We start from the raw sequence: 15,616 nt of genomic DNA, 5'->3' as shown, positions 1-15,616 counted from the left end.
AAAGGCACAGTAGGATTCGTCGTTACTTATAATTATGTAAATATTTGTGCAATTGACAATTGTATAGAGAAGATATACTATCGCATGCAACCCTGTCGATCAACATTATCTTTCCTGTACAGTTCCACATCATCTCATTCTTTTTCAACAGTTAAGGCATTAAAATGATTTTGTCATACAAATTAAATCACTTTACTATCATTCGTGATGTGCTTTTCTTCATTATCAATCTCACAAGCAACTTGAAATTTGATGCGTTATTTCATGACAGACTTGTTTATAAATGCTAGGTATTGAAAATCAAGATCTTCTTCATTGGCAGGGTTGTATTACAAAATTACTAAGATTTTATCAGGAGTCAAGAGACAATTTTGTTCACTAAGAGATCAAAGAATATAACAATGAACCCACACCAAGGCACAATGATGTGGTCTTGTTGACTCTATTGCAAGATGTGATAAAGCGCTGATAATTCAATGATTATTCTTCATTGTTGTATATTTTATACAATTTGCGTTTTGTTATTTCAATACTTTTGTTATTGTGAAACAGATAGAGTGACATCTTGATTCCTGACAGAAACTTCGTAATTACTGGTTGGATTATTATCAATACTATTAAAGTGTGTATATTGATATTGGTTTCAAATGTAAAATAAACGTATAAGCGTTCCAGCGTAAAGATATAAATAAGAAAATAAATAATATAATTAGCAATAATGTTGATAAGTATAAAATGAATTCAAGCATTCGAGATGCGTGCGAACATTCTAAAAAGAAACTCTTCCGATCGTTAACTATATATTATTAATATATTACTTTAAATTATATTAACATAAAATATAATAATTCCAATGAGTCTTCCAATTGAAATATCATAATTCAAGAGTAGGTTTAAGGATTTACATACATAAACATATATGTTTAGATTTACGGACCGCGCTAGAAATATGATATTTCATTCAATCATTGGAAAAACCAAATTTGCCCAATGGCAGCTACTACACAAGCTCTGTATCGATGGAGAATATTGACGAGCATTTTTTGAAACTTAATTTTCATAATTACTGATCGTAACTAAATCTACTTCAAGTACAGTGCATTAAGTTGCAAAGAATCTTGTATAAATTGTAACATTTTAAAGTATATTATATATAAAGGAAACGGATAACGGAAAAAAATCGCCATGAAGAGTTATCACGCTCATCATCCATGCGACGTCACGAGTGATTCTGTTACATGTTCTGTTGAATAAAGGTTATTATAACATTTCAAAAGTCAAAATCTGGCTTTATAATTTTTCTCAATCGAGTGAAGAATCAAAAATTTGACCGGTCAGGAATAAGGGTCAGACATATTACAGAACGTTCTTCTTTTTTTTTTCTAAATGGATAACGGAATTTGTCCGCAACGCATGATTAGTATTGAATACGTTTACACTGCGCTGATATTCTGGTTTTAAATATGGCCGACGTAGTACCGGATTTAAAATTTATAATAGTGATATTCGGTGTAATGCGCCATTTACACGCAGTTTTAAATCCGGTAATACTTGGTAATACTAAACGTTAGCCATAGTAAAACCAGAATAACAGCTCCATGTAAACGTACTTATAGATTACCAAACGTTGACTGAAGACTGCTAAATTTAAGACAACCAACCATGTAGGGCGGAAGCCCACCGTCGGAAAGTCTAAGCATATCCTGGCGGGAAATCCTTAATGAAGGTAATTTACTTGGCATAAACAGGTATGTTTAAAGGGGTACATTTTCAGTATTTCACCTACGTCATCGAACATCCGGTTTTCTTTATTTTATTTTTGAGTTGTAACCGTTTACTGTACAATAACATTTAAAATTGGCGCACGTGCGGGGTAGACCAGACTTAGAGGATGATTTGCTTTATCGATAATTTCAATTGAAATACTGTTTATCATGCAATATCAATATGTAATATTAGTGCAATAATATCATGCAATTGAAGTAATGAAAGAATGTTTTGTGTGAAATTCATTGTTCACAATAATAATAGACATAGTTTATAGCCAATACTCCAATTACGTAGTCACTGAGAGGTCGGGGCAGTATTAATATGTTACAAAATATTTTCGAGGGTAAAAAATCCGAATCCGTTGGTCTTTTTCACCTACTCCCTACAAAAAAATGTCCGACAAAATCTAACACGTTCGCATAGGATACAGACAAGATTTCCGGATAGATCTTTACAGATTCGATTCGTATCTGTCCGTGTCTTTATTATTCTTAAACCGTGGATCGGATGTTACATTAGGATGGGATATTCAGATAATAGCGGTCTTAGAAAGAAACAGCGATTGACATTAACAATGCTCTATTTCGTTTGTACCGCGGTGTCCATTCTTTATATCGCTGTGTTTTACGATTGCCGACGTAGTAATATCGGATTTAAAAATGCGTGTAAATGGCGCCTAAGATCGGATATACCAGATTTACACGCATTTTTAAATCCGATATTACTACGTCGGCCATAATATAGCCGGAATAACGGCCGCCGTGTAAATGTACATACTCTCACAGAATAAGAGAAAGTATTTAAGAAAACATCGAGTACCATTTATCACATTCGAAAATTCGACTGTTTTACTTATATGTAAAACAATTGCCATGCGTTGAGCATTATTGCGATCGTACCTTTGTATCATGTATTTAATTGATTTATGTTTTAGAGAAGACAAAGGATGCTATATCAATATGGTCGATAGTTAAATTGTATTTACGTAATCGTAATTAAATTGCTCGTACGGAATTTTCGATTCTAGTACGTTTTGTGGCTCCATCTAGGACGGCGAAGAATTTCAGTATGGCAATGCTGGCCGGAGCCCTATTCGCCAATCCGCCTTCAGTTGGGTTAGATCATAACCTTAGAGGAGCATGTGCGGGTGCCTGTAACAATTGAAGATATCTTCAAAATGTCCAACTTCAAACTTCACCTTACGCTCGAACAAGCGGAGACTCAATTTTCTTGTCTGATGGCAAAACTCGATCCCGCAGAGTATAATTCCTTTTTAACATTCATCAAGAAACATTGGATCCTACCGGATTTAGCCAGAGGTTTCAATACGATAGGTTAGCTTTCATTTCACGTATTCGTTATTCGCTTACTTCTATTTATTTGTGGAACTTCATTTACTTGTTACAATTACAAGTTGATAATGATTTTTCATGTAAGACTTGTGTTAGAAATATGATGAAACTTTATTTCCTCATTGGATTCTTGCAATCAAATTTTTTCCACAGGATTAGAGAAGTTCAAATTAAGTACGGAGGATTTTGATTCAAAAGAATATATATTGGATGATCCTGTCGCTATATTGAATAGCATTGCCCAAGATATCAAAGAGAGAATACCATTTGACGCCACGCTTCCTTCAGAGAGTATAATATCCCCAAAGTCTGGAGAGGTTCGCATTATGCTGAAGTAGACTGAAACTGATATGCATAAGTTGGATCTCAGTCCTGCATTATTGAATAATACTTAAATATTAACTATCTCGTGATTAACTTGACAGAATTCTGACTGCGATCCAAAGGTAACATTGCACGTCGATGAATTTCTCTACACGGATGACGATGTGGATGAATTGGTTGAAGCTGGAAAACTAAATAGATACTTTTGCCAAAGCTGTGGTTCCAAAAACGTGAAACCGTTCAGTAAGAATGAGATTATTTCTTATTTATTTCCTAATAAACTGGTTAAATTATGCTATATTAAATGGACATAACTGAAAGAAAAATCCTTGTTAATCGTAAATGCAGTTAAAAACTGGACATCATCTCGAATATTTTCTCCAACTTTGATCTTTATGTTCACGACTAGTGCAACTAATTACTTTAATAAGAGCACTCTAAAGCATAAATACATAAGATTATGAACAATCATGTCATAATTAGTATTTCATACATACCAATAAAGTCTACATAATTTTTTCACAGTCTATATATCACATTCGATGTCCAAGGATGGTCTCTATCACATATTTAACAACATGCTACCTACGCTTGAAGGTAAAACCGTATTAGACGTGGGATCTAGACTGGGTGCTGTTTTGTATGGAGTGAGTATTGGAAACGTATCCTGCGTTGCTTTGTTTAAAAATAGTAGAGACGGCAGATTAAAATATATGTAGCGTCAGGTTGCAGAAAGGAACGATGCCGAATCTAAATTATGCTGATCTTTTCTGTTTTAAGGCGTACGTGTACACAGACGCACGAAAAATAATTGGTGTTGAAATGAACGAGGAATTTTGCAAACTACAGTCAGACATTATTCGTAAGTATGAAATGGACAAACGGGTAGAAATAATGCATAGTAGAATTGAGGATGCCGAGGATGTGGTGAGGACCAGTGACGTGGTCATCCTAAATAACGTATTTGAGTTTTATCTATCAGAAGCAGCACAAATAAAAATCTGGAACTTCCTTAGAAGTAACATAAAAAAAGGCTCGTTGATAGTAACTCAACCACGTATCGAAACTACATTCTCCCAACTGGACACTGGTATTCAAGTTGACTCGTGGGTTAGGCCTATTCAATCAAACGCAAGCACGTCAGAAGATTTTCAGTTCTTTGCAAGTGATAAAAATGACGTTAACAGTACATTTACCGACATTGCGTGCTACGAAGTTTTGTAAAATTTTTTTATCAGGTTGGGAGCAACGTTCCTGACAAAATTGATATTTTATGTTTGTAGTATGTAACACGCTTTGAATTTTAACGAGCCCAAAAACGTCTGCTAGATCAAGGAAAAAGCTTGCTTAACTTTTAAACGACTCGGGTGTCCTCGTCCAAAACAATTTCTCGGTAATCGGATGCGGACAATTCGCTATAGCTTTGACGTATGAGTCGTGTTTCAAAATATAAAATTTTTTCCTGTGCATATGTTTACGTGTCGCAAATATCACGCACGCGCATTACTTCTTGAAAGATTTAATGTGCAAACCCAAAGAGGATTGCGTATTACGTGTTTTATACATATACGTCTTTGCACTGCATGTACCGTGTATGTACGTTAATTTATTTGAAAAGCTGTTAGCGGTTCCAAACCCGATGACTACTAAAAAAAAAAAAAAAACCCGGAGTCTCGTTCGTGTATCTTCTTTACAGCATTAGTCACTTACGCTTATCCCGATTTCCTTTATTGAATTATTCAATAATAACCGCATTTGTACCAGTTTAATTTCCGATTTAATATGTATGCATTCATAAAATCAATTGGGCGTAAAGTCTGGCGATAAGATGTTCTAATAACAACTGAAGTAAGGAAGAAAGAGAAAAAACAAAACATTCCAATGAACCTCGGTTGAGTGGGTTATCAGTTTATTACGTCAAACTGGCTGGAAAACTTAAAATAAATCTCTGAGTTATTTTTGATGATAGTTGTTAATAATGCTGTATGAAACGTCTGTTGTATATCTTGTAAGGCATGCCTAAGTTATCTATGCACTTTAATTATCTACCTATAATTACCCATAATTGACTGCATTTGCAGAAAGACTACCGATGTACCGCAGTTGTTAGTAATAAAAACAGACACACCTGCGGACTTTGATTAAAATCGGTAGAAAAAGGATTTTACATTGCGATTTGTGAATTGCGTTAGGAATAATAATAAAATTAGTCGTAAATAGGGCGATTAATTATCAATATTACGAGCTGTGAAAGTAATTCATATGCACACTCAAACTTTGATGAATCTTTATTTTCAATAAAATACGAAGCTTTCAGCCGATGTGTACGTACAATGTTTCATCGCAAAGAGGACCAACCCAAATATCCCATCATAGCGTCTTGGAAGTTATTTCCAAGTTACGATTTAACACACGAGGTATCTTATAATCCTCGAAGATCAAATCACGAGCCTCTACCATTTTTAATAATTCTGCGTTCAAATACCATCAACACGCGATGAGTAGTTCAAGAAAGAACAATGTTACCACACATATCAATGTCGTGGGGGAAAAATGTCTTTAGAGGAAGGCTGAAGTCCAAGACGGAAGAAGTTGGAAAAATGTGTGATGGATTCCTTTAACCCTCGACAATGACGCAATTATTTTTTCACGCAACGCTCTTCAGCTCCTTCATTCTTGATTTGAGTCAAGAATTATTTTATAGTCTACCAATAGACTGAAGCACATCATGTCGGCAAAAGAAGTAATTTCTTTAGTAAGAACGCCAAAGAATATTGGAAACCGTATGTTATGGATATAATTTTTGATTTACGTACTACGTGTATTACGAAGTCTTTCTGGTAATGAATTTTCCTTTTTTACCGAAGAGAAAGCACAATTTCACGGTATTATTTGATATCTTTTGGAACCACCCGGACCGACGTTTTATACTTGAGATTAGCGTACGGAGTTGTTCCGCAAAAACCTAATCATCCCAATCTGATAAAACGGATTTCTAGGTGTTACAATTAGAAGATCAAGATTTTTTGGCGTTTTAACGTATTTCGCAAAAAATTTTCGCATGCATGTATTCTTAAAGCTTTTCTTTTTCTCATCTAATCAAAACACAACGTAAAAAACGCGATTATAAGCCATGTTACAAAGTGAAATTCACATTTGTTGATACTTTACAGCATTATACGGAAAAACGCTGTGAGAGAGAAAAATTGCAAAGGAATTCTACATATTCAAATTCCATACGAGTGGCACAGGAAAATTCCGTTGACGATTCTCAACACACGTTCTATCAATTCTGTTCAATCGAAATAAACTCTCTATTCATTGTAACAGTCTTACAGTCCTCCATGCGTGCTCGCATGATTTAAATCATTGCGTCTTTTCCATTACTCTCTTCATCACGCGTAAGTGTACTGCATAGTTAAATTTACATGTGTGTATGCACGATCCCCTTCTCCATGTCCTTTTTGTGAATGTGTGATTCACTGTGAAATGGCGAAGTGCTAGTTGGTTTTACAGTTCATAACTGGAGCTCGTTGAATATCCCTCATGGTTATACGTTATAACTATAACGATGCACAAATGAATGTGAAATTTGAAATAATGTGATCAATCTGAGTGTTCAGTTTTCATAACCAAAGCACATGTAGCTACGCTATTAATTCCTAATCATTTGTCGCAACTTTGTTCAATAATAGTGCAAAAAATGTGACTTTAAACCCACTGAGATAATTCTAAGTGTTGTGAAAATTTTTTGTTATTTCTTACCCCTCGATAACATGCTGCTGGATTCATGGCAAACATGGATAGGTGAGAATCATACGTTTACACGTGTTATCGGTACATTACAACAGATCTTTGTTGTTATTTCGTTGAGCGCTTATCTCTCAGATATCGATTGAATTGCGTATAATAGAGACTTGATTATAGTATAACGTAAAAATAATCGCGTACTATCGAGAAATATCTATCGCCGTATACACACAGCGGCGAAGTTGACAAGAAGAAGTTCATTTGTAATTCTTTTATGCAAAATGAGCAATTAAATTTGAACTTATCATTGTGTGAAATAAACCATTTCTTACAAAGACAATCTGAAATGATTGTTCACTTATCTACAGTTTAGTTTCTGTTTTATATTTTCCGGTGTATTATTTTACTCGTTTACTTAATGTAAACAAGTTTTATTCGTGCGAAGATTTTTGACAAATGTAACTCGGATGGCTCAGTTTATTTAATATACTATTGCAATATACGTCTACCTTGCTGGTTCGCGAGAATATGTGGCATTGGATTATTTAAAAACCTCAAGTTGTTGAACTAGTAAACGAGCTGTGGTAAAAATGCTGGTATATTATAAATCTGGGACATTAGCGGCTCTCACTCGCCTTGGAGTGACACTGACCTGATTACATTTAAACGCAACCTCCACCATTCTCGTTCGATGAATCGTTAGTTTTAATTTGTTTTGATTTTACCGATTGTGTTCATGCATGCATGTAATAATCGTACGTACTTGCGAGGTCTGCGCCCATTACATTATGTTATATATATACATATACATATTCAACAATTCACAATCAGTTATGAAATTAGTTTACCGTTTGTATCTCATCCAATTACATAAGTATGCAACGTGCATTCACTCATATTACAAAGGCGATGTTGGATTTGCACGTTTAGTCGCGATGAAACTCCTGAATACTGATTCCAGTTCAGTAAACTTTCTTTTTTTTTTCCAGAGCAAAGTCTTCGTGTATATTTGGCAAAAGTGATGCATATTAAAATAAAATTTAGATCTTCGTACACGACTAGTAATTTGATTTTTTTTTTTTTTTTATAATTTCGACACTTAGGGTAATCAATGCAGGTAGAACAAAATAAGGTACTTTTCCACACGAAATTATTGTTTTTCTTGATGGAAATTTTGTCGTTTGTTGTGAGTACGCCAAGGTGCTGAAAATTTTTTGACATTTTTTCAAGAACATTAATTTTTTCAATGTTTGGCATATCGAACTTTTATAGTTCTCAATAATTCTTTCTAGGGGATTTTACGATTATTTTATATTTTTTTTAAGCGCAATTTCAGACAAACTACTTTACCAATTTGACTAAAACAAACTTTTTTAAACCAATATCCATTTCTAGTTTCAAAATGGTGGATCCTAAATCGTCCGAAATTTTTTAAGAGAATGCTATGGACTTTGAATTACAACTTCTTACTACTGTAATTTGTTTTCGGACCGTTTCCATAATTTTCCGTCACATATGGGTTGTCAGTGCACGAGATTTTGTGGGTGGGATTGCAGGTGAATCGCTGACCGATATGATTGAAATTTGCATACTATGGTGTTCTTATCGAGTCGATGTTCTAATAAGCTTCACTCAAATTTTCAAGAACATAAACTAACAGCGCGGGTCAGGCCTCGCGTAATAAACCAAAGCGATTTGGCTAAACCGATTGTTTTATTTATATATAATCGCGAAAAATAAAATTTTTCCACGGAAGAGAGATTTTTGAGACATCGATTTTCTATTTGGTTGAAATTGAAACTCATAGTAAAGCTTCATAAGATAGGTGGTTCTCACCCCGCTTTAATTAATAAGTTCCACATGTGTCCAGAGATTATTTAAAATAACTTGAAAATGCAATATTTATAAAAAAGTTTTTGAAAAATACATACAACATCCAAACAGAAGTAGCTATGAAAATTGCGATCCGGCAAGTCACCACATAATTATGCAAATCATGCACTTGCGATCGGCCATTAATTTTAATTCGCAAAATTCATGTGAGAATTGTCAATTGCAAATTATTAGCATAATTACGTCACTTGTCTTATCGCAATTTTCACAGTAACTTTTTTTCCCTACGATCATCTGATACGTATGATTTTTATTTTGAAATTTTTTTTACCATAAAAATGTTACGTCAAGGAGCTTTTCGAAAAACTACATTTATTGTCATTATTAGAAATAATATTCAGACATTATTAAAACCAAGTGAAAACCATTTGTCTTATCAAGATTTATTATGAGTTTGAATTTCAGGCTAATTAAAAAATTATACAGTTTCACCGACGTAACTTCTTAAAGGGGATGTAATTGCTTAGTATTTTTGCAACAATTCGGGGAAAAATATACGCTGTAAAATATACAAAGTACAGTACGATTAACCGTAATAAAAAAGAGTAGTAATATTCTAGATTTTTTAATCACAGCTACGAAACTCACCTGCATTTTGTACCCCGAACTACATTTTTCGGTTGTAGTAAATAATGAAAATAGTTGAAAACTGTACATTAATCACAACTAGAAATCTCTTCAAGCCACTGATGTAGTATACTACTCTGGAAATATCAAACAATGGGAAATAAAGTATGGACAAATATATCAAGTTCAAACGTCGTTCTTATTTATTGGGAAAAATTCGGGATTCTTTTTAGGATGAAAAACTAGAAAAATGTATTTATCGTATATAATATTTCAGTCGTTGTGCATGCCAAATATCCAAGTGGGCAGGTCAGTCCAAGCCAGCATGAGTAAAACTTCCCGAGCCAATCTCTCGTTCCAAGCCAATAACTTCTGATAATAAGTGGAATTTCCCATACACTATGTTTTCACGGGTATAAACGAGCGGAACTTTTTCAATGAGGATGCTGCTTATTGTATGTATATATATATATATACATATATGCTTATATATATATATATATATATAAGCATTCCTGAATAAAAATAACAAAGGAAAATTTATTGGAATGACGTGAATCAAATTTTAATTCATACGCTTTTTACACGATTATTGGCAATATTTTTTATTTCTCTGTGAATCAAGATTGTTTCTTTTTCATCATTTTGTTTTTGTGTTTCTCAGCTGCAGTGGCTCACGTCAGTAAGTTCACTTTCAGCATATCATAATTGTAATATCACACTAATTACACCTCGAACTGTTGTCAGTGCAATTACCTAATCGGAACGAGAATTTCACGTAAATAGGTATTTTATCTGATGCGATCGGCTGTACCCACGTCAAACAGAAGCGTTGTTCAGGTTTATAAACGTTTTTCGGTATAATAAAGCATACGAGGAAAAAAATTATCAATCATAACGTGGCAGGAACAATCAATGAGTAATCTCTCTAGGTATCGCTAATAATCTTTTTAACTGCTAACAAAATGTATAAATTGGCCCAAATAAAATTCAAAATTGTGCTAAGATGAGGCTTCTTACTCGTAACAAAAAGACTTGCTTTGCCGCAACTCCATTGTGCCTTTATTTTGTGAAAATCGCTATTTTGAAGGTACTGCATGATCAAAAAAAAATCGGAAACGTGCGAATAAAACTCTCGCCCTGAGGGTTCCGTACAAACTTAATTCTTTTTTTAATGTGATGTAACTACAAATTTTTTTACAATACAATATTTTTTTTCAAGCAATATTCGATGGTTAAAAATAGAGTTGAGCTTGAAAAGTTTGAAGAAAATTTTCCCATGGATGTTGAGATATTTTTGATTTTTCAAAACTGTTTCAGATTTTTCGGTCGTGTTTTGATATTTAAAAACTGCCAGAATAGAGATCCCTCGGAATCGATGTAGAAAGCTGTAATTTTTTTCAGGTTAAGAATTTTTTTTTAAATCGGTGCAACAAAATTCTATGGGGGTACATTCAACTTTTTGATCATTGCTGGTCGCATAGAAGATCGTCTTCACAGCCAATTGCATTGTAAAAATTAATCTATTTGTTATTAACTCATCGGGTTTCGCAGATCATACGCTCTACATACAAATCTTGTTGCAATGTACGTACGTTGATTTCTATATGTATAAAGCGGTGTTTGATTTTTGTGTCGGATGTGAGAAAAGCTCTATTTATAGCCATGAAAGAAAGAAATAAAGATTTTTACTATCATTTTGAGAAGCAGTAAAATGAGTTCCGTGGAAACCATTGCTCTGATGTGAGATAAGAGTTCAGGATTCTCATTATGCCGTATTCATCAATAGCGTTAAACTACAGTTAGCTGTGAAAGTATCTTTTTCTTAGGGGTAAAAAAATTCGTCAAAAATCCGTATCGAGTTAGTGGGATAAGAAAGAAAATTGATAAAAGTTTTCAAGAGAGAAAAATGAGAGAACAAATACAGAGAAACGAGAGAAAAGGTTTCTATCACCGATACCGCTAGAAACATAACATTTATTATCAACCTGGTAATATGGTATAAAATATATTTACTTTATAGGTAATTTTTAGTTTTCATCACCTAAGGTCCGAAAACGTATAGATTCATTAAAATTAGTAAGTCATTTTGAACCGAAACCAATACTTTTCTTGTATCACCATAGGTGACGAAAAGTAAAAATATTACTTACGTTTGTTCAAATATATTTTATATAACGTAAGCATGTTTTACGGGTTTTTTCATGCATGATTTCCGTTCACAAAGAATCCGTTTTTATGACGGTAGAGTCAGACTATGAATGCACATGCGCGGAGTACTGAAAATACCATTTTTAAGTCTTAGGAGATTAAAGTAGGCTTTTCTGTACTGTGCGCATGCGCGTTCGCGAATCAATCTGACATTATGCGACCCTAACCTCAATTTAGCGCTTCGTGAAAAAACGCGTAACATAAGTATTCTTGTTGTATGAAGAATCGTGCATATTGCAAACTTGCGCTCGGCTCTAAAAGACTGAGTTTGGCTCCTTGTGACGAAATATACTATTAATTAAATGCGAGTTCTCCCGCAAGCTGTTCTTTTTTACTCTTGTACCGCCCATGAATATTATGTACGATATGCACAGTAAAATGAAAAGTGCTTTATGAAACTGGAACAGTAAATTTCATTTTCTTGCACGGAAATCGATATTTTGGAATCGAAAAAAAGATAAGTTCTAACTAAATGTTGACAAAGAAAGTAAACATTTTCGGGGATCAATTTTTTTGTTTGGATACTTACCCAGGCATAGAACTACAGATATGAAAGAAAGTACAGCTCCGAAATTGCCGAATAAGAAATATCCAAAAAGTCACAGTTATTGATCCGAACGAAAATGCGGATCGAAAAAAAACTAGCTGACTACATAAGAATCCCTCATATATGTATAACAACTGAATAGTATGAGGTGGAAGCTAATTGGTGAAATAGTACCAATAGTAACGAAATTCAAGCTGAATATTTGCTAAGCTAGTATTTAAGTTTGATTGATTTTGAGATTAAGTTCGATAAATTTAAGTCGTATCTCCTCGATTTTTCAAAAATTTTCGCTAAGTACAAAATAGATTTTGAAATTCAAAAAAATTCATAGCTGTAATTTAATTTGCCAATTATGAGTTGAATTAATAGTTTTGTCGAAAAAATGTATAGTGAATTTACAAACTTATCCGTAACAGTTTATGTAACTGAGGTATGAATTATTTCTCAAATCCGTATTTTTGCGCATAACATAAATACGTGTGCGAATAAGTATAAATTTCGAATAAATGCCATTAATTTTACGTATTTCTCCACATAATCCATTACACTCATTTTAAATTATGATAGCTGGAAATGTTCGTGCGCATTCAGGTTAATCAGACATATAGTTCTGTTTCATGCATGAGAAAAGGGCACCGCGATCATTCAATCGAAGCATTTCTGCTTCTTTCGGCACTCTGACGCACGTGTGACGTCAATCGACGGCACAACACGTTTATTGAACGATAAATCTATAGTACGTACTCACATGTGATATCATTCAGAATTTATTGCCCATTCGATTTGTGACAGCTTCCAAACGAAACATGATTATTTGGTCATTTCTTTATTTTTCAAGTTTATTGATGGATTTAATCGCTCTATGTAATCTTCAGTTATACTCGGACATGTTTCAACGTGGCATATTACATACCTAATCTAAGTATATACGTATACAAATTTATTTATTTTTCATTTTATTTTGAATTCCGCGCTCGACGTGTCGGTACCCTCTTTACCAGTAAAAAAGTTCACCTATCTGTGTAGTTCGTGCCGACGTAGTTGTCATGCTCACGTGCATACTCGTAGCGGATAGTTCTCCCCCCTCGGTTTTATTTGATTTTTTTTTTTAATTTAGTAGGTATTTCATATCTGAGGAAATGGAGTTTCAAAAAATTAATACCTTACAGTTGAAGCACCTACACATTATGCATTACATAACTGTATACCATTTATGAAAATTTAGAATTGGCTATACCGAGAAAATGGACGAATAAACTAACTGGCATTCGAATTTTTAACACTACAAAGTTAAATTGTCTCTCCATAGCGTTTCGAATTAATAATTTGGACACGTAAATATGTATGTACAATGTACATACTTTTTACACAAAGAATGTACATTGAATGCAAGAACACGCATTAGATAGTTGATACATCGTAGAAGATATTCAATTTGCAAACGAAGAATTCAGATAGATAGTAATATAATATCTGCATATACAAGCAGAAATGTTCAGCGGATCTCTGATGCAAGTTTTTATGTAGTTAGCACTAAATTAATGAGTGTTATTTGATTTTTTTTTGTTTTAAAAATATTAGTAAGATCAGATACAGGGCCTCTAAAACATTTTATAGTAGGGAGATATTTTTTTTGTTGTTGCTGGAACAAGATCTAATTTAATCTAATCTAAGATATCAGTTTTCGCCGAACCAAAACGCCTCCCGAAGTTATGGTTTTTTTTTGTGTAAGTCTAAGAGGGTGCTTGAAAGCATATTGTGATTCTCTTTCCCGTCGAATTTTTCGAATCCAATTTGAATAATGCGTGAAAAGGTATATTCAGTACAGATTCTTTGCGGAATTATCTAAAATAACCGTGTAATACGATTGGACATTTGAACTGGCTTTATTTCAATATAAATATAATAACGTAGTCTGAAGCAATAAGACAAGCGTGACTTATTCTTGTGCAAGCCTATGTGTTTCCCCCGCCAAGTCACCGATTAGAGTGAGAGAGCCGGCTCCAACTGGTGCTCTCTCTCTCTCTCTTATTGCGGCTTCAGCTCGGTGAACAGACCACGGGGCACCTGAATCGAGCTTTTCTGATAAAGTAGCCAAAGGTCAGTATAGATCCTTTCAGTTTCCTCCCACGTTTGTTGGTAGCAATGCTAACTAATTTCGGAAAGCACCCTTGAAAAGTCGGCTGCGTTCATCTATTTTGAGCAAAAGCTACAAAAAGTCTTGATTCTGCTTCATCTAGTTTCTGATTGCTCTAACGTGAGAAAAGGCTTCTATCATTTTTCAAAAAAATTTGATTGTACTATTACATTCATGTAAGAACGTATCCGTGATGATTTTAAAAAATTCCCTGGATAAACTGAAATAAGTATGATTGGTTATGTTATTCGAATGGAAAAAAGTCACATATTGTGATGCACCGCTTGGGATCGAGCTAAAAATCCTATACTTACTTCGGTGAATTTTTTGTGTCGCAAAAATTAACGTTTATTTCTTGTTTTGATTGAAAAAAATGTTAGCTTAATTAATTTGAACAAGGCTACTAGGGACTATGCGACCTCAGAATCGCTACATATGTACACATGGTCACAGTGATTCTGGCCAGCTATAATTTTGGATGAGTCGGTTATGTTGGCAATGGAGAAGATTCAGTTCGCAGTGTCACCGCCGGCCGGCTACGAAACTGGCTCAATTTTCGTGAACATAATATAACTCAACACTATACATGCAATATAATGTATGTAAAATGAAGATTGAGCCTGTTTTACAGTTGGCTAGTGGTGGCGCTCTGGGCTGATTCTACGTTGCCACCCAGGCAACTATGGTGTGAGTATACATGGTGTAGCTAGGACTCTCACAACACAACCGTTTCTTCGAAGTTAAAGCCTTTAAGTGAGATATGTACCAACTGTCTAAAGAAATCCCTATATTCTTAGGGAATTATTTTTCTGGCTAACGCTACCCTGCTCGATAATGCCATCACGTATAGTTGTGGTATGAGTTATTTAAAATCCCGCTCATTTTTTCCCCACGCAGATTCAACGTCAATTAATCACCACCGATCTAGGGTATTTTGGCGCCGTTGGTACACGTTTTACTTAGGTCCAGTCCAGCGCGAGAGAGAAACTTTTTTGGACAAAGAAGCTGCACTCCTAGGTACACTATGTATACTTCTACCATGTAGGGAACACTTTTCATCCTTGT

At 34.2% G+C, this 15,616-nt stretch overlaps 2 protein-coding genes and 1 long non-coding RNA gene across 3 annotated transcripts in view; 2 read left to right on the top strand and 1 right to left on the bottom strand.

The window, feature by feature from the left end:
- Positions 1 to 862: 862 nt before the first annotated feature.
- Positions 863 to 15,600, bottom strand: LOC124413349. The gene is made up of 3 exons (XR_006929860.1): positions 15,590 to 15,600; positions 5,894 to 5,899; positions 863 to 1,076 (listed from the first exon to the last, which is right to left on the bottom strand). It is a non-coding gene; the product is annotated as an uncharacterized LOC124413349 (long non-coding RNA).
- Positions 2,882 to 5,764, top strand: LOC124413347. The gene is made up of 5 exons (XM_046893876.1): positions 2,882 to 3,104; positions 3,276 to 3,439; positions 3,548 to 3,689; positions 3,972 to 4,093; positions 4,227 to 5,764. The coding sequence occupies exons 1-5, from the start codon at positions 2,948 to 2,950 to the stop codon at positions 4,668 to 4,670; spliced, it is 1,029 nt and encodes a 342-aa protein (XP_046749832.1). The 5' UTR covers positions 2,882 to 2,947; the 3' UTR covers positions 4,671 to 5,764.
- LOC124413345 overlaps positions 6,867 to 15,616 on the top strand; it is a 55,008-nt gene continuing 46,258 nt past the window's right edge. The window contains exon 1 of the mRNA XM_046893873.1: positions 6,867 to 7,253. Coding sequence (XP_046749829.1) covers positions 7,237 to 7,253 — 17 coding nt within the window. The 5' untranslated portion in view covers positions 6,867 to 7,236. The remainder of the gene's footprint in view (positions 7,254 to 15,616) is intronic.

The sequence above is a fragment of the Diprion similis genome, chromosome 12, assembly GCF_021155765.1.
Source record: "Diprion similis isolate iyDipSimi1 chromosome 12, iyDipSimi1.1, whole genome shotgun sequence".
NCBI classification, from domain to species: Eukaryota; Metazoa; Arthropoda; class Insecta; order Hymenoptera; family Diprionidae; genus Diprion; species Diprion similis.
The sequence above is the reverse complement of the archived record's forward strand: the minus strand, read 5'-3'. Positions and strand labels throughout refer to the sequence as shown.